Raw genomic sequence first — 19,430 nt, forward strand, 5'->3', positions numbered from 1 at the left:
TGGAGTCTCGGGGGTTTGGGACCTGATACCTTCCCTAGCCCTAGTGGAGTACTGAGCCCCCAGGGAATGCTCTTTCCAGTTAGGCATTTAGACAGACCCACAGACAGACAGGGTTGTGAAGGGCTCTGGGGACTGCCTTTCACGGTACTTACTGTCAGCATCCTCCTTGTGTCACACAGCTTGGGTGCCTGAATCTCAACAATGTTCCAATTTATCATGAACCTGGAATCTGCTATGAGTTTCTTTCTTTCTTTTTTTTTTCTGCCAGTCCTGAGGCTTGGACACAGGGCCTGAGCACTGTCCCTGGCTTCTTTTTGCTCAAGGCTAGCCCTCTACCTCTTGAGCCATGCCACCACTTCTGGGTTTTTCTGTTTATATGGTGCTGAGGAATCAAACCCATGGCTTCCTGCATGCTAGGCAAGCACTCTACCACTAAGCCACATTCCTAGTCATGAGTTTCTTGAGATAGGCTAAGGCAAATATTTTAAAAGTGCAAGAGCTTCTGAAGAAGCCTGTTACTGTCACTGTCACCTCTGGGTCCTTTCACTCAAAGGGAAGGACACTAGCCTAACTAACAAGCTATGCCAGTTCTGAGGCTACAAGGGACAGAGGACCTGTGATGAGCTTTCACAGGATGGTGTGGAGGGACAGGAAGGTCCACTTTCTCCTCTGCCAAAGGGCCAAAGACCACACCAGAGAAAAGCAGAGAACAATATCAGCACCATAGTTTGGGTGATGTGAAGCAGCTGCTACCTGCCCATTCAGGATTTGGGCACATGCTTTTATTTTCCTTGACAGACAAGGAAAAATATATTCTTGCTGGTTGTGGAAAATGATGGCTTGGGGTTGGAGGCATGGCTCAGTTGTAGAATGCCAGACAGTGAATAAGAATGATGGCTAGTAGGACTGCTGAATGAGCAAGGCTGGGAATACCTTGCACTCGCCAAGGACTGACTGCAATCTTGGCCAAGTTCTGCAGGCATCCCATGCCTCAGTGCCCCCATGAGTGAAGTAAGGAATACAACAGCCCCTATCTCCCTAGCTCCTAGTAAAGATGAGGAGTCAAGCAGTGCATTGAATGGTATGTGCAGCAAATACAAGGTCAGAGAAATTGTCACTTTGGGTCCCCATCTTCTAGTGGCCTTGAAGCCCAGGGCTTTGAGGATGGCTTGGGTTCATGGACCCCTGAGGGAACACTTCCTGATCTTGTCCTTGGGTGAGAGGGGACAGTACACCTTGCCTCTGCTCCAACCACATACCATGCCTCTCAGTTACCTCTGATTTCTGGAGTTGATTCTGCTGTCCGTTTGTTGTTCCTCATGGCAGAGGCCACCTTCTCCAGAAGCAGGCGATTGTCTCTGTCGATAATGGACAGCCGTTCCTCCTCCAGCTGCAGGCATAGAGATCTCTGAGGAACCCAGGCTTTCTGAGTACAGTTCTCTTGACTGCCCCCTGCAGGTCTCTATCGCCTAACCAGCGGCCTGCACATGCATGGCAGTGAGGTAGACAGTGGCTGTGATATGTGCCTTGAGCGACTGTGCTATGAACTGGAATACACTAGGATGTAGCAGCAGCAGCAAGAAGCTACAACATCCTGCAAAATGATGTCACTTCCTCCAACTGATAACTTGGTAGTCACATTAATGAGGAAATTATTTTATTTAAAAGAGATATTTAATATTGTTCAGAAGAAGAGGATCTTTGGGCCCAAAGAAAATTATGTGCCACTTTTAAAACAGATTGACCTAGTTTGTTCAAAGTGGGCTGTACTTTTGCTCAGCCCATTCACAGTATCATTCTTAGACAGGTAACAAGGATGGCTCAGCATGCTGTGGAGGCATTACTGGAACATGCCACACAGGTGTCACTCCTGCTGAATGGCCTAAATCGCAAGAACAAGATACTGAGCAGCCAAATAATGTTCTAGTTTAAATTAAGGAAGGGTGTTTTCTGTAGCTTCCCTGTAGAAATAGCGCTACCAGAAGCTGAGATAAGATGGGTCAGCCTGAGGACCTAGAAGGTTCCAGTGCAATTGCCAACCATTTCAACTGGGATAGGACTATATCAACTGGCCACCTAGAGTACAATTATCTCTAAATAGAGAATCCATCTCCCTACCCACATCACATCCCTGGGTCTCCGAGCTGACACCTCTGGGTGGGTTAAGACTGTGGCAAGCACAACTGATCATGTACCTTCAGCCTCTTGAGCTTAAGGTGCAGGTGGCTGAAAGTTGCTGGTGCACGGGTGTCTACCACAGGCTGGGCATGCTGGACCTGTGGCACAAAGTGAGAAGTGAGATTCCAGGGGGCAGTTTTAGCAGATAATTAAATTTAGGTTGTACAGATTCTGAGCTACTAGCACTGGGACTTTATTGCTCATAGTGTCAAAGATTCCATATCATTCCATGGCTGAAAGCTCCAACTGAAGTTCATGATCTAACTCAAAATATGAATATCCCCCTGGAAGGAACCAAGAAGCCCTCAGACAGGGTTCCCCACTGTGCTGTCACTGTGTTGTTATGTAAAATAATCAAGTGGGTGTAGAGAAAGGTTTTTACTTTTTTTTTTTTTTGTCAATCGTGTGACTTGAACTCTGGGCCTGGGCTCTTCAGCTCAAAGCTAGTGATCTACCATATGAGCCACAGCACCACTTCCAATTTTCTGGTGACTAATTGGAGATAAGAACCTCATGGCCTTTCCTGCCTGGGCTGACTTTGAACTGTGATCCTCAGCTCTCAGCCTCCTGAGTAGCTAGGATTACAAGCATGAGCCACTGGTATCCAACTAGAGAAAGGACTCTTTAAGTACTAAAAATCAGGCACATCTACCTGTCTGCCTGGTTGAAACCCTTCCTGCAAGCATCTATGACCTTTCCCCGCTTTGCTGTGTTGTCTGAGCCTAGCAATGTGTTCAGTGATAATTTCAGCACAGGTTAGAAAGCAACATTTGTCAAGTTTCCTGTTAGGAGATGTACTACAGGGTTGAAACTGTAGCTCAGTTGGTTTGAGCCTGATCTTGGATAAAAACAAAAAAGATGTACCTTTACTAGAAAATGTTGATTTGAAACTAGAATTTTACAATCAGGAGAGTATATATTATTTTGTATATTATTCTTTGCAGTAGAACAAATCTCTCCTGTCCTAGGACCTTGACTACCAGAGTGTATTAGCTGATAATAAGAAAATGACAACATTAGGAACTCCCACCACCCAAAGCATATCTAAAATGACTATGTGGGATTTGGAATAAAAACTAGCAGTAGAGCACTTGCCTGGCATAAATAAGGCTCTAGGTTTGGTCTCTGGTACTATAATAAACATATAATACAGTCTGAAAACAAACCCCTGTGTATAGCATGATGGACTGAGGACTATGAAGACACAGAGCAGGTTAGAACCACAGTCTTATTGTGTGGAGCATACTCAGAAGCTGGAACCTTTGAGGGACCATGGTGGACTAGCGATTCGGTCATAAACACTGTGTGAGAAGTAAGGCAAGATGGGAAACAGGAGGTGGTTCCAAGGTACTGTGGTCTACCTGGGCCACAGAGAAGGAATGGAGGCAGGCATGGAGCCTGTTTGAGAGAGAGAGTGAGAGAGAGGAAAACCTGCCCCTATGCTGCTTTGGACAGTGGTAACACCAAGGCAAAGTAAAGGTGGTGAGCAGATTTGGCAGAATCAGAATTTTATATGTGTGACATTTTTAATCTGAGATGACCACATGGAGCTTTCTAGAAGGACATCTGTACAGGATTCAGGTGAAAATTTAAAATTCAGCAGTTATATAAAAATAAAAAGCACTAGCTAGGGGCTGGGAATATGGCCTAGTGGCAAGAGTGCTTGCCTCCTACACATGAAGCTCTCAGTTCAATTCCCCAGCACCACATATATGGAAAACGGCCAGAAGGGGCGCTGTGGCTCAGGTGGCAGAGTGCTAGCCTTGAGTGGGAAGAAGCCAGGGACAGTGCTCAGGCCCTGAGTCCAAGGCCCAGGACTGGCCAAAAAATAAATAAATAAAATAAATAAAAAGCACTAGCTTGCTTTATGATAGAAGTTTTGCTGACCTAGCTCTTTGAACACAACATCTTCTCTTAACTATTACAGATACTGAACACGGTGCTTCCTAATGGTGAAATGCAGTCGATGAATGGCAAGTCACCGAGGGGGACGGCCTTCCAGTGCCCGAGAAGGTGGACAGCAGGAGCGTGGATGTATCCTGACCAAAGGTCATTCCCAACTCCCCAGGTAGAGGCATTCCATGGAGCACCTTTGGACTCCAGGTTCAGATGCCTGACACCATTTTGTGCTTTCATCTGGGGCTCAAGACCTGCATTTGCTTATGAAGAAACCAAACTAAGGGCAATTCTGTGAAACAAGTATCTAGTGTTCTTAAAATATGTCCATGCCATTACAGACAAGAGGTTTGGGGCACTGAAGATGACAGTCCTACAGAAATATGAAGGTGAGGGCTGGGATGTAGCTCAGTGGCAAAGCGCTTGCCTAGCAAGTGCAACATCCTGGGTTCGATTCCCCAGTCCCCCCCCCCAAAAAAAAATAGAAATATGAAGGTGAAGGCAATGTGTATGAGAAAAGCCATAAAGTGACTGAGGTCATTAAGAAAATGGAAAGAAACTGTAACGTGTCAATGTCTTATAGCCTTCATCTGAAAATTGTACCGTGGTTACATAAGAGAATGGGTTTGTTCTTGGAAAATATACACTGAATTGTTGAGATAAAAGTGTATTGTATTCAGTCTGTACTCAAGTTGTTCAGAGAAAGTGAATGTGTCTGTGAGTGTGTGGGTGTTTGTATGTGTGTGTGTGAAAGTGAGAGAAAGAGTGAGATAGAGAGACACAGAGACACAGTATTTGGGAGGTGGAATTGTTTGCATTATACTTAAGGTAGTTTTCTAATCTTGAAGTTATTTTTAAATAAAAATGGCCATTTTTTGTAATCTTACTTAGTCTTATGTCCTCCCTGCTTCTTTCAGATAGCCCCTTCCTGAAGCCAGCTTGAACTTCCCCAGCCCCTTTCCATATTTTTGGTCACTCGGAGTGAAGTTATAATCAACTCATTGTACTATTTTTGTGCTATGAAGTTTATGAAAATTATGTCTACTGTAATGACCATTCTGCCTTCATTTCCACTCAAAATTGTGCCTTCAACTGTTGCATAAAAATTCAAATATAGCCAGGTGCTGGTGGCTCATGCCTGTAATCCTAGCTACTCAGGAGGCTGAGATCTGAGGATCAAAGCCAGCCTGGGCAGAAAAGTCCCCTAGAGATTCTTAGCTCCAATTAACCTCCAGAAAGCCACAAGTGGTTCTGTGGCTCAAAATGGTAGAGAGCTAGCTTTGAGCAAAATAGCTCAGGGACAGAGCCCAGGCCCTGAGTTCAAGCCCCACAACCAACAACAACAAAATACTTTTTGTGTGTGAGCTGATCCTAGGGCTTGAATTCTGGGCCTGCACACTGTCCCTTCTTGAGCTTTTGTGCTCAAGGCTAGTGTTCTACTATTTGAGCCACAGCTCCACTTCTGGCTTTTTGATAGTTAATTGCAGATCAGAGTCTCCCAGACTTTCTTGCCTAAATTGGCTTTAAACTATGATCTTCTATTAGCTTCCTGAGTAGCAAGTATTACAGGTGTGAGCCACAAGTGCCTCACTTATAGAATACTTTTACAAGAGAAATTTTACCTTGGCAGGATAAGTACTAGGTTCTCTTTATTTACCTTTGTTTTATTTTTGAGTCAAGGTCTTGTTATATAGCCCAGATTGGCCTCAAAGTCACAGTTCTCTAACATGCTCGATGTGCTCCATAGCTACAGTCTCCTTAGTGAGTTCAACTCCTGTTATCTCTGCCCAGGGAGAGTCTCTGCGTTGGCTCCAGGCCTAGTGGTCTTGATGGCACCCTTGCCTTCCAGAATGGAAGTGGAGCAGGTTACACGTGAATCTCTAGCCCTTCTTGGAGCCTGCCATGCCATGACTGAGTCTTGAGAGAGAGGACATTTATAGACCACAATCTGGATGTCAGGGATGTGAACTAGTACTGTTAGGAGCTTGCTGTTTCCAGTCATTGGATGGTCACTGTCTATCAGTCCTTCCAATTCAGGACTACTTTCCTTCCTGAAAGTCAACTTGAAAGGCAACTTATGGCTGCACTTTCTTTCTCCCTGGCTGACGCTCACAGTTCGACTGTCCATTTCCTTTTCCCATTTAAAAACCACAGCAGACTTACAGGAACAGTACTAACATTACAGCACTACTATAACCCCTAGGAATAGTTCAATGTTTTCATTGCATTGCCTTTGGGTATATCTCACTATAAATGTATACATTTTTTATTTTAAATGCAACTTTAAAACTCAAAGGCAGCTGGAAATATGGCCTAAAGGCAAGAGTGCTTGCCTCCTCAGCACCACATATATAGAAAAAGCCAGAAGTGGCGCTGTGGCTCAAGTGGTAGACTGCTAGCCTTGGGCAAAAAGAAGCCAGGGACAGTGCTCAGGCCCTGAGTCCAAGGCCCAGGACTGGAAAAAGAAAACAAAACAACATAAAAACTTAAAGGCAAAGTTTTCTCAGTATAGTTAGGGCACCAGTTGTATCTGCAGTGAGGCTCATTTCATTCTCAATATTTATGAATTTCTTAAAATTTAATTTTTCCTATAACATATAGAATATTTACACAGTTCCAAAGTCAAATCTGCCAAATGCTTCTCTTTTTAAGAGATCTAGGTTTTCCCATCTTCCCCTGGTTTTCATTGACAATACTCCCAATTTTCACTGTTTTCCTATTTTTATATGTAGGTACACACACAAATTCATTTCCACCCCTTTATTTAGGACAACTAAAGCATATTAAATATATATCTTTACTTTCTTTTTTATTAAATAATATATATTGTCAGGTTTTCATCACTCTAATTAAAACCAGAAACAGTGTACTTTATACAGAAAGAGATTTACTTTGGCTTTGAGTTCTGGCCCAAGGTCAAGGGGCCATATTTAGTGAGAGTCTTCTTGCCAATAGAGCCAAGAGACAACACAAGGTATCATGTGACAAGAGACTGGCAAACATATGTGATGTGTGTGTGTGTGTGTGTGTGTGTGTGTGTGTGTGTGTGTGTGTGGTCTGTATCTGGTGCCTCTTCTTTCCTTTTTTTTCATTGCTAGCAAGGTCTGGAACATGTTATATAAAGGTTCTAGCACTGAGCAATATCCTAGTTCATCCCTCTCTTCATATAAAGTTGCCAGCATTCCATTATGGAGCTTTTCCCTGCTAGTACTATCTAATCACTCCTAAAGCCTCCACCCACAAGCATCACAGTCAGATCAAGTTTCTATCCTTTTGGTACCTCATGGTAAGTGCTAAGTTTCAGCATATGCAGCTTGGAAGATGGAAGACACTGAAACCTCATCCTAACCACAGCATGGTACATTCTAGAAATGCCTGGATAGCAGTACACAGACAAGTTCCTTATTCCTTTTACAGCATATGGTATTTCATCATGTGAAGTACACTCTGATTTATTTACCCAGCTCCCATTGAGGGACATTTGGATCTGTTTCAATTTTGCTGTTACAAAACCCACTGCAATTAATATCTCTTTTGCAATTTGTTTTTGTATCTTTGCCTGTGTATTTCTGGAATTGAGATTGCTAGGGCAAAGGGTAAATTTTTATGTAATTTTACTAGGTGTTGCTCGATTTTGCTACTTGCCAATGTATTTTACATGTCGACCAGCACGGTATGACAGAGCCCCTTACCTAATGCACAACCAACAACATTTGGACTTTTTGCCTATCTCATAGTTGGGAAACAGTATTAGAGCACAAATTTAATTTGCTTTTCTCTGTTAACAATGAAGCTGGGAATCTTTTTTTTTTTTTCTAAATTTTTATTATCAAACTGATGTACAGAGAGGTTACAGTTTCATACGTTAGGCATTGGATACATTTCTTGTACTGTTTGTTACCTTGTCCCTCATACCCCCCTCCCTCCCCCTTTCCCTTTCCCTCCCATGAGGTGTTCAGTTCATTTACACCAAACAGTTTTGCAAGTATTGCTTTTGTAGGTGTTTCTCTTTTTTTACCCTGTGGCTCTTGATTTTGGTATTCCCTTTCAGTTTCCTAGTTCTAATACCAGTATACATGGTTTCCAATATACTCAGATAAGATACAGAGATAGTGTACGTACACCACAGGAAAGGGATACAAGAAGATCATCAATAATAGAAGCGACAGTTACATATAGCACGTTGAAAGTAGTTACAACAGTGGTATAACAGTTGTTTCAATAACATGGAGTTCATTTCACTTAGAATCATCTTATGTGTTCATAAGGGTACAGCTATTGGGTTCTTGTGATCCTCTGCTGTGACTTGGCCTAAACCTGCATATGCACCATTTTTAAAATTTACTTGTTGGAATTGATTTTGGTGCAGGGTGATACATAAGGATCTAGTTTTAGTTTGTTGCATGTGTTGAGCCAGTTTTGCCAGCACCATTTGTTAAAGAGGCTATCTTTCTTCCAAACTATTGTTTTAGCTCCTTTATCAAAGATTAAGTAGGCGTAGTTCTGTGGGTTCATTTTTGGGTCTTCAATTCTGTTCCATTGGTCTTCAGGCCTGTTCCGGTGCCAATACCAAGCTGTCTTTATTACTATAGCTTTATAATACAGCTTGAAGTTGGGTATTGTAATTCCTCCAGCACTGTTCTTTCTGCTTAAGATTGTTTTTGCTATTGTGGGTCTTTTATTGTTCCATATGAATTTCTGGATTGCTTCCTCTATTTCATTAAAAAATGGTGTTGGGATATTGATGGGTATTGCATTGAATTTGTAGATAGCCTTTGGCAATATTGCCATTTTGATTATATTAATCCTTCCAATCCAGGAGCATGGGAGGTTTTTCCATTTCCTTAGTTCTGAGTTAATTTTGTTTTTGAAGCTGGGAATCTTTTTATAGATTAAGAGCTATTTGAAATTTCTCTGTGAATGTTTTTTTTTTTTTTTTTGGCCAGTCCTGGGCCTTGGACTCAGGGCCTGAGCACTGTCCCTGGCTTCTTCCTGCTCAAGGCTAGCACTCTGCCACTTGAGCCACAGCGCCGCTTCTGGCCGTTTTCTGTATATGTGGTGCTGGGGAATCGAACCTAGGGCCTCGTGTATCCGAGGCAGGCACTCTTGCCACTAGGCTATATCCCCAGCCCTCTGTGAATGTTTTTAATATTGTATATTTTCAGTTGGGATGGTGTGTGTGTGTGTGTGTGTGTGTGTGTGTGTGTGTGTGTGTGTGTGAATTTTTTGTGTGGTACTAAGGATTGACTATGGGGCAGTTAAACTTTATCTTTGCCCACACCATTTTCCTTTGTGAGAGCTCAGTAACTTTGTGTCTACGTTAGTCATAACTCTCAATTCTGCTTCTACCTCATGAGAACCTAGGATAACAGGCATGTATGACCACACCTGGCTTTATGTTTAGAAAATCTTACATAAAGATAGTGACTCTTTGTGATATAAGTTGCTATTATTTTCCCTAATTCATACCGGGCTTTTTGTTTACTTGGTTTCTTGTGCCATGCAATTTTTTTTGTTAGTCAAATTTATTGATTTCCTCACATTATGGGTTTAGAGTTTTGGTTAGTAAAAACTTTCCACTCCTAATGTATATATTTTTTCATCTATACAATATGTCTGATCATATTCACCTTTCCCTGTTCTCGTTTGCCTGGTCTCTATTCTCTGGATTCATTTGTGTCTTCTTGTAGTTCCTGGCAGTTTTTGCATTTTGTAGTTTGACTTTCTGTAATATGTCTTTTTGGAATGATGCAATGGTTTTCTTTTTCCCCCCGATAACTTTCCTGGCTTTGAAATAAGCCCTGCCTAAAATTAATAGCTGCTTTTTGTTTGTTTTGTCAGTCGCAAATCTTGAACTCAGGGCCTGGGTGCTGACCCTGTGTCCCTTTTGCTCAAGGCTACCGCTCTACCACTTGAGCCATAGCACCACTTCTGGTTTTTGAGTGGTTTATTGGAGATAAGAGTCTCATAGAGATTTTTCTGCCTAGGCTAGTTTTGAACCACAATCCTCAGATATCAGCCTCCTGAGTAGCTAGGATTACAGATGTGAGCCACCAGTACCCAGCTAATAGCTACTTTTGTTTTCTTTTGATAGTATTCACATATTTTATTTTTCTCCATCTACTCACTTGTAATCTATATATCTTTATATTTCAGTGGGTTTCTTGCAGGCAACAGTTAGTTGAATCTTGTTTTTTTATTCAATCAAACAATTTATTTTTCCCCAGTCCTGAGGCTTGGGACTCAGGGCCTGAGCACTGTTCCTGGCTTCTTTTTTGCTCAAGGCTAACAATCTACCTCTTTAGCCACAACATCACTTCCGGCTTTTTCTGTGTATGTGGTGCTGAGGAATCAAATCAAGGGCTTCATGCATGCAAGGTAAACACTCTACCACTAAGCCACATTCCCAGCCCTCTATTGAACATTTTATTCCATTTCTTTTCTGTTGTTATTGGTGGTTGTAGGACTTTAACTCAGGGCCTGGATGTTGTCCCTGAGCTCTTTTGCTAAAGGCTAGTGTTCTACCACTTTGAGCTACAGTTCCACTTCCAGTTTACCAGTGGTTAATTGGAGACAAGAGTCTCACAGACTTTCCTACCTGGGCTGGCCTTGAACTGTGACCCTCAGATCTCAGCCTTCTGAGTATCTAGGATTACAGGCATAAGCCATCAGCACCTGGCCTTTATTCCATTTCGTACTCTTGCAGTTATACCTTTTTGAACTTTAAAACAATTTCCCTAGAATTTTCAGTATATATTTGCAGCTAATCCAATTCTTCTTTTAAATAACACTATATCATATCATAAGTCACACCATATGATTTAAAAACACCTGTTACTTGCCTCTTGACCCTGTATGGTTTCTGTCATGCATTTTGCTAGTATACATCAGGATACACAAGCCAACTCATTGTTTATATTACTACTATGAAAAAAAGTTTTCATGTGTTAGATCACTTAAGAATAAGAAAAATGTGGCACCAAGAATAGGGGCATATGCTTATAATCCTAGCATTTGGGGTGCTAACACAGGAGATTCATCAGTTTGAGCCTAGCATGGGCTACGTAGTGAGACCCTACCTAGAAATCAAAACAACAACAACAAAAGAAAGAAAAGGAAGCAGAAAAGGAAGATGAATTATGCTATTTTACCTTTATTGACTTCTTCTCTAAAGTGCTCCCAAATTTCTGACATGTATCATCTTCCTTCTCTCTGAAGGAATTCTTGTAACATTTCTGCAGAACAGGTTATAACAAACGTGGCAATATTTCTCTGAGATATTTTTGAAGGATGATTTTACAAGATACAGAATTTTAGATGGTTTTTATTCTTCCTGACACTATTTAGTTCCATTCTCACTTGCATGGTTTTTAAGGAATTGGGTATTATCTTTGTTCCTCAGTAGGTAAGTGTTTTTCCCTTTCTGATACCTGTGAGGGTTTTTTGTTTTTTTTGGCTAGTCCTGGGGCTTGCACTCAGCGCCTGAGCACCGTCCCTGGCTTCTTTGTGCTCAAGGCTAGCACTCTGCCACTTGAGCCCCAGCGCCACTTCCGGCCGTTTTCTATAGATGTGGTGCTGGGGAATCGAACCCAGGGCTGCATGTATAGGAGGCGAGCGCTCTACCGCTAGGCCATAGTCCCAGCCCTAGGGTTTTCTTCACCTTCATTCCTCTGATGAGCAGCCCCGTGGCTTTCCCGCGGAGCGCTGGGGGACGGCGCCTCGGGCTGGGGTTTTGGAGCTCCAGGAGGCCGCGCACCGGGCCGGGCCGGGGCTCTGTGGGGAGACGCTTTCAAGAGAGCCCCTCTCGGAGGTTTCTTGGCTTCATTCTCCGCGAGTCGTTGCAGCCCCCAGCGTCTGTCATCTTGGCTTTCCCGCTGGCTTCCGTCTTCTTGGCCCCTCGAGCTGGCGTCCGCCCTCCCCGCGGCGGCCCCAGGATGAGTCCGCCTGCCAGAGCCCTGCTCCTAGCCGAGCGTCTGCACCAGCTTCCCGCAGGCCCCAAGGAGACCTAGGGTGCCAGGCCCACCTCCTCCTAACGCGTGTTGTCGGGTGAGAGGAGGACTCTTATTCTTTTATCTTTGGTTTTTCTGTCGTTTGAAAATTACATGCTATATGTCATTTTTGGGAACTTACCTATCTCACATTCTGTAATCCTGAGAGCCCCCTCTCCCATAGCTTAGCTGTTCCTTTCCTAAGCCACGCTAGGCCCATCTAGAAAGGGCAGTGATTAGCCTCCACTCCCTCTTCCCTGAGATGGCATTCCTTTAGGGCAATTATGACCATATAAGGTAACAAGATCCCCTTACAAGTGGCCTTCAGGGTCAAGGCGGCTGCGGGTCCCCCATGACAGCAGCTATCAATCATAGCCTGCACATCCACACTGAGGTCCCCGCCCCCAAAACCTCATACACACACACACACACACACACACACACACACACACACACACACACACACACACATTATATATATCACCCCAGACAACAGACTGAGCGTCTTCTCACTTCTCCAGGTGAGGAGGGGTCCTGCCAGCCCCCTTTGCTGGCAATAAACTTTTCCTTTGTTCTTCTGTACCTGGATGTCTGCATGGTTTCTGGGAATGTCTAATATATTCTAACACATTCTCTGAGACTCTTGGATCTGTGCTTTAGTGTCTAATATGAATCTGCAGGAAATTCTCATTTGTTATTGCCTCCAGTGTCAGGTCTGCCTGGGAGAACATCCAACCCCTCCCTTCCTCTTTACCTGCCCGAAACCAGTATTCATCTGACTGTGAGTCAGAAAAAGATCCCAGGTTCTGAGGTCACTTCCTCATCTGCTGAGGTCACATCCTGGATTGATCTGGTCCTGCCTCCCTGGGACAATGAGAGGTACCCCAGGCTCTGAGATCACTTCTGTATCTACTGTGGTCCCACCTCCTGCCTTTCCCTATATAATCCAGCTCAATCATTGTTGCCCTCCTCTTTTCCTCCTTTTCTCTTCTTCCTTTTCCTTTGTCTCCGTGCATGCCTCTATCTTATGCGGCCATAGTTGTCCTCCCAATAAACTCTTCACCTGAACCATGTGGCGGGTTTCCTTTCTGGCAAACCTTAGAGTCAGTATTACTTTTCCTCTTTTCTTACCTTTCCTGATATTGTCATTATCTGTGTTATACCTTTTATAGTTATCTCACGGTCTCTGGATACTCTGCTTTTTTCTTTTTTTCAGTCTTCATTCCCTTTGCTTTTCAGTTTGGGATGTTGCAGTAGTTGTTTGTAACCCTCCATAATTCATGTTGAAGCCTTATCCTTCTTCTGATTGTATTAAGAGTTGGGCCTCTAGGGAAGTAATGAAATCATGAAGTTTTCCTCCTCATGAGTATGAGTAAAACCCTTATAAAACAGGTGTCAGAGAGCTGCCTGGCCTTTTCGTTTCTTCTGCTATTGAGGACCCAGCAACAAGGTGCCATCTTAGAAGCAGCCTTACCAGATGGTTATATGCCTTGACCTTGATCATACTCTTTCATGTCTATGGCTGTAAGACATGAGTGCCTACAGTTTATAAACCACCTGGTCTGAGGAGTATATAAACTGCCTGGTCTACGTGTCTTGTTATAGCAGAAGAATGGACTGAGTTGGGCTTTATTGATGTAATGGGGTCCCCCCTGTTGGGGATTATTATGGCCTGGGAAAGGCTGCCCTTCCACCAGCCTTGGGACAATGGAAGTCCCTCCCACCTTCTGGCCTCCACCCCTTGGGAGGTGAACATGTGTGTGCCACCATGATGGGGTTGTCCCGCCCACAAAGGGAAGTTTCACGATGTCACTTGATGAACGTGGTCCCTAGCCTATGACTGGCCCTTTGGCCAGCCCCCTTTCTTTCCCGCCATTACTTCTATATAAGTGCCCTTCCATATTAAAGTCTTTGAGACGCTTCCCACCACCGCAGCGTGTCCCTGATGTCTTCCTTTTTGCCTCCGCCCTTGGTAACATGTGGGGGGACTGGGGGGAGGGGAAGCTTCAGCAACCCTTCCTCAACTTAGCGCAGGTCCATGTGAGCACGCCTTTGGCCTTCCGCGGGTGGAGGGCCAGGCTGAGTGCTCTTTCATAGAGTTTGTGGTTACCATTCTCCCCGTGGGGGGGAGAAAGGGGGTGTCCAAATCCCAACACCCCCCAAGGGAGGGAATGACAATGTAATGGGGCCCAAGGGGGGTATCCCCCATACCGCCAAGAGTCCCCCACTCAGAGACAGTCTCAAGTAAAAAGATGGATTTATTGGGGAAAGTAAAAAGTATACTGACCGGCAGGGTCACGGCCCAGACTCAGGAGCTGGAACCCCAACCGTAAAAAGCAGGCTGGCCGGCCAGGGCGGCAGCCCAGACTCAGGAGCTGGGACCACGGGCCACAGGCCATGCTTGGGGTCGGGTTATAAAGGCAAACACCACGTGGTCAAGCCTGCCACACGCAGGTGGCCAATGGAGTTACAGTCTGTCTCATAGCAACTGTTTGAACCAACCTATCATTTTAGTTAGACTTGGCTCATGGATTTGGCGGGGCTTACCTGATGCAGGCAGGTATACCTACTCATGGGAGGGCACAGGTTTAACCTTGAACATTCCAGAACTCAGGTGGTCAAGCAGTTTACAGAATCTTATCACAGCCAAGGGGCACTTCCCTGGATAGGGTGGGAGAGATCTTAGTGAAGATGGAGTTGGCTTCTGCTCTCTTTAATCTGAGATGGAGTCAATCTGACATCTCTCAACAGCCAATGATGGCGCTGGCCAGATCTGACCTCCATATTATAATTGATATGTCCTTAGATCTAAAGGGTTTTCCCTTAGTAATGTCTTGAGTGCTATTAAAACATTGAAGGGGGGCTGGGGATATAGCCTAGCGGCAAGAGTGCCTGCCTCGGATACACGAGGCCCTAGGTTCGATTCCCCAGCACCACATATTCAGAAAACGGCCAGAAGCGGCGCTGTGGCTCAAGTGGCAGAGTGCTAGCCTTGAGCGGGAAGAAGCCAGGGACAGTGCTCAGGCCCTGAGTCCAAGGCCCAGGACTGGCAAAAAAAAAAAAACATTGAAGGGGGAATGCTAGGAAGGGAAAGAAGGCATTTCTGAAAAGGGCAGTGAGCAGGACAGGGGTCCATGAGAGTCACAGCCAGCCTGTGGAAAATGAGGGGCAGGAGAGGAAAGAGGGACTGAAGCCCTAAAGCACAGTCGTGGAGGTGCCAGGGCAAGAATGAGGCACTAGACTCTATTGATGTCCCTTGGTTGTCACTGGGGACTGGGGGGACAGTGTTTGGTCTTCTCTGTTACACCGAAATCCTTTGTGTTTTCAGGGGTTCTCAGCCAAGCAGTAAGACACAAGACTGCTTAAAAAACTGGCAACCCTTGCACCTTGCATGGAGGGAAAATTTATTTTTATCCAAAGTATTTGAATTTTCTGGTTACGTGGAGATAAGAGTACCACAGTCTTGCTTGAGTTGGCTTTGAATTGTTATCTTCAGATCACAGCTCCTCAGTGGCTAGGATCATAGGCACAAACCCCAGCACCCAGGTTCCATGTTTTACCTCTGATGTTTTGTCTGTGTAACTTCCTGTTGCTAGGCTTCCTGACTGACTCTGGTTCCCTTTCTTTCCTTCATGAAGAGACATAGCGTCCTCCCCTCTTTGGGTTGCGGTGGTCGATTCTTGCACTTGGGCTTGATGCTGGTCATACCATATTGAATGCTCTAGCAACTCAGCTTGGCTCCAGAAACTATTGGTTACTGGAGTACACTGGGGCTGCACATGTCAGTGCTGCAAGCCTTTCTTCCTAAGCTCTCCTGTGCTTATGTCTCCTCATCTCTCCAAGTCTCACTGTCTGCCTAGCTCTCAACTCTCACAGTGGACATTTAAAAACATCTTTGTTTTACAATGTCTTAGGTGCAGAGCTTTGTATATTACAAAGGCTAGGGTGTAATTGACTGCCTATTTCAAGCAGGGTCTATACCAGTCCCAGATACAAAAGATAGACAGCTGGAGTTGAAATCTTCAATAATGAAGACAGTTCAGGGAAGTAATGTTAATAGGTATAAACTATGGCCATGTCTGCCTTTTACCCTTTTCTTAACCAAGTGGTTACCATGGGCTCAGAATACTGTGGTTGGCAAAGCATGCCCAGCACTCATAGACCTGACAGAACAGGTTACAAACCATGAACCTGTGCATCTGACTCAGTGGTGTGACATAGCAGAAAAAAGAGCCAGAGAGTGAGGAGGGATGGAGAAGAGTCCTTGGTGGCCTTGGAATGAGGTCTGAGGAAGTGAACTGTGGCCTTGGAAAAGCAAAGGAGGAGTGCTCAGAGGGGGCTTCACAGGCAGGGTGCAAGAGGACAGAGATTTCTAAAGAGCAAGTGAGGCTGGGTCACCATGTGAGCAGCAGTGAACTGGCTTCACAGCGTCACCTGCAGTCTGGCTGGATGTTGTTGTCTGAAACCTCAAGAAGGGAAGGGCCTGACTTGCTCAGTCCCTTGGCTGTCCCTACCACTTCCTTTGTTCCAGGCCCACACCGTAGAGTCCCTTTCCCAAGAGTTCATCCAACCTTGATCAGCTCAGACATGACATAGGAAGGACAGACTTGGTTAGCAGATGACCAGTTGAGGGAATAGATAGAAAGTCAGGTAGCTATCCCAAACCACATAGCAACAATTCCAATCAGTGTCCACATTTTCAATGAGTGGATGGGATCATAATTTTCTATCTCCTTAAAGTGTGGGTTGGCTTTTAGCCCCCCTTGGTATGTGCAACCCTGATGACAAGGGAGCCAGCAGGTCTTTCTCACTTATGATTTGAATTATTTTTGGGGAAAGTGGGTACTTTAGAAACATGTTGCAGCTGCTAAAAGGGTGATCTTAAGACATGGCACACACACAAAAAAACCACGTTTAGTGAAATCTTGTTGTATGCCTACCTAGATGATGGATCCTGTCGGAAAATGTCTTTTCAACCCTCGATCTCCAGATCTAGCTGAGAGTGTGAAGCGATGGGCACTCTCATACCTTTTGCCTGTGGTCCTGGTAGGCCTTCTCCCAGGCTTGCTGCAGGGCTCTGCTGGCACGGGGGGTTCTGTGCATCTCAGAATGCAGGCTTCTTTTGGAGAAGAGCAAGCTTCTGGTGCAGAGGCAAGGCTGTTTGTGGGGCCCCATGAGAGTTGCCATGGAGCCCAGGCAGGAGGAGCCCAAGCCTGCCAGTGGGGCTTATAAACAGCGGGTTACAATGAAGAGGAAAATGAACTCACTGTTCCATCCAGCAGGTGACAGTTCAGGAATGCTGTTTTGAGGATTGCTACTCAGATCTTACCCTCAAAGGAAGAATAAGGCCAAAGAACTTGTCCTCTGCCCAGAGGAACAGTTCTCTTCCATTTGCATGACTGTTCCCTCACTTCTCGCTCCCCTGCACTCTGCCTTTTCTCCCTTCCAATTCTTTCCTTTTTGAATTTCTGCCTTCTTTAGGCCTCCTCATCACTTTTGGTCCTACTTTTTTTTTTTCTTCTGCCAGTACTGAGGCTTGAACTTTTGGCCTGGGAGCTGTCCTTGAGCTTCCTTTTGCTCAAAGCTAGTGCTCTACCACTTGAGCCATAGCACCACTTCCAGAGTACTTTACTGGAGATAAGAGTCTCATGGACTTTCCCAACCCTGCTGGCTTTGAACAGTAATCTTCAGATCTTAGCTCCAAGTAGTGAGGATTACAGGCGTGAGCCACCAGCTTTGTCCTACCATTAAACTAGTTATAATCATTTAATCAACCCCATAGTATTTTTGTTTCAACATAAGTGATTTTTTTTTCTTGCAGTCCTGGGGCTTGGACTCAGGGCCTGAGCATTGTCCCTGGCTTCTCTTGAGCCACAGCACCACTTCTGGCTTTTTCCTATATATGTGGTGCTGAGAAATCAAACTCAAGGCTTTGTACATGCTAGACAAGCACTCTACCACTAAGCCGCATTCCCAGCCCCATAGGTCAATTTTTAAAAATGAAAATCATGGGTTGGGAATATGGCCTAGTGGTGAAGTGCTTGCCTAGCATGCACTAAGCCCTGGATTTGATTCCTCAGCACCATATATACAGAAAAAGCCATAAATGGCGCCATGGCTCAAGATGTAGAGTGCTACCCTTGAACAAAGAGAAGCCAGAGACAGTGCTCAGGCCCTGAGTCCAAGCCCCAGGACTGGCAAAAAAAAAAAAAATTGACATGTTGATCAGTTATAGGCAGTGTTTTGTTGTTGTTGTTTTTTTACACAGTGTTTTTAAAAACAATTTCAGCCATTTCCCTCTCTGTGGCTTTTGTTTGGCTGGAAAAAGGTTTCCTGTGATAAATTTACTTTTCAATACAAAAAAATAACCAGCCTATAATGTCCTCTGATTGTTGTTGTTGTTGTTGTTGTTGTTTTTGCCAGTCCTGGGGCTTGAACTCAGGGCTTGAGCACTGTCCTTGGCTTCTTTGTGCTCAAGGCTAGCACTCTACCACTTGAGCCACAGCACCACTTCCAGCTTTTTTTTTTTTCTGTTTATGTGGTACTGAGGAATTGAACTCAGGCTCCATGCACACTAGGCGAGCATTCTACCGCTAAGCCACATCCCCAGCCCCCTGATTGTTTTTATGGTAGCTACTGGAAGCCCTATTCTTCAGAGACCATGGGTTCAATTTTGTTGATGATACAATTAGAGGAATTAGTTAGGGGCAAAGTGGCAATGTTTTATTTCAGAATTCTATCCCTTTTGTAACACAATTTCAAAAACTCTGGAGTGCAGAATTAATGATGGAGACTCATTGCTCAGCTTTGTATAAATGAAGAATAAATGGGGCATTTGTGTGGAGTTATATTCCACATAGCATAATTTAGCAGCTGTCAATCTGAATAAAAAGTAGACAAGTTTAGATTGACTCAGACTTAAGGTTAATAAGGTGTGAATGAAACCAAGCTGTAACCATTTCTGAATGCATCGTAGGTATCAGAGCCATTGCTTTGGCTGTTCTGATGATTGCCAAATGCATGCAGGGGACTTTATGGGCTGATTATTTTTTGGTGCGTTGAAAATTTTAAAAAGTTACCTGACATAAGAAATGAGTTCTTGTGGGTCTGGGAACATGGCTTAGTGGTAGAGTGCTCGCCTAGCATGCATGTAGCCCTGGGTTTGAATCCTCAGTACCACATAAACAGGAAAAAAAAAAAGCTGAAAGTGGCGCTGTGGCTCAAGTGGCAGAGTGCTAGCCTTAAGCAAAAAGAAGCCAGGGACAGTGCTCAGGCCCTGAGTCCAAGCCCCAGGACTGGCAAAAAGAAACAAAAAAAACAATCGGAGGACTTTATAGGCTGATTATTTTTTGTGTACTGCAAACTAAA

General features: G+C 44.4%; 1 protein-coding gene across 1 annotated transcript; it reads right to left on the reverse strand.

The window, feature by feature from the left end:
• Positions 1 to 579: 579 nt before the first annotated feature.
• On the reverse strand, positions 580 to 17,165 carry Cfap97d2 (CFAP97 domain containing 2). Its single transcript, XM_048344105.1, has 4 exons — positions 17,091 to 17,165; positions 2,196 to 2,276; positions 1,276 to 1,390; positions 580 to 596 (listed from the first exon to the last, which is right to left on the reverse strand). Exons 1-4 carry the CDS (start codon positions 17,163 to 17,165, stop codon positions 580 to 582), a joined length of 288 nt encoding a protein of 95 aa, XP_048200062.1.
• Between the last annotated feature and the right edge of the window lie 2,265 nt (positions 17,166 to 19,430).

The sequence above is a fragment of the Perognathus longimembris genome, chromosome 3, assembly GCF_023159225.1.
Source record: "Perognathus longimembris pacificus isolate PPM17 chromosome 3, ASM2315922v1, whole genome shotgun sequence".
Lineage (NCBI taxonomy): Eukaryota > Metazoa > Chordata > Mammalia > Rodentia > Heteromyidae > Perognathus > Perognathus longimembris.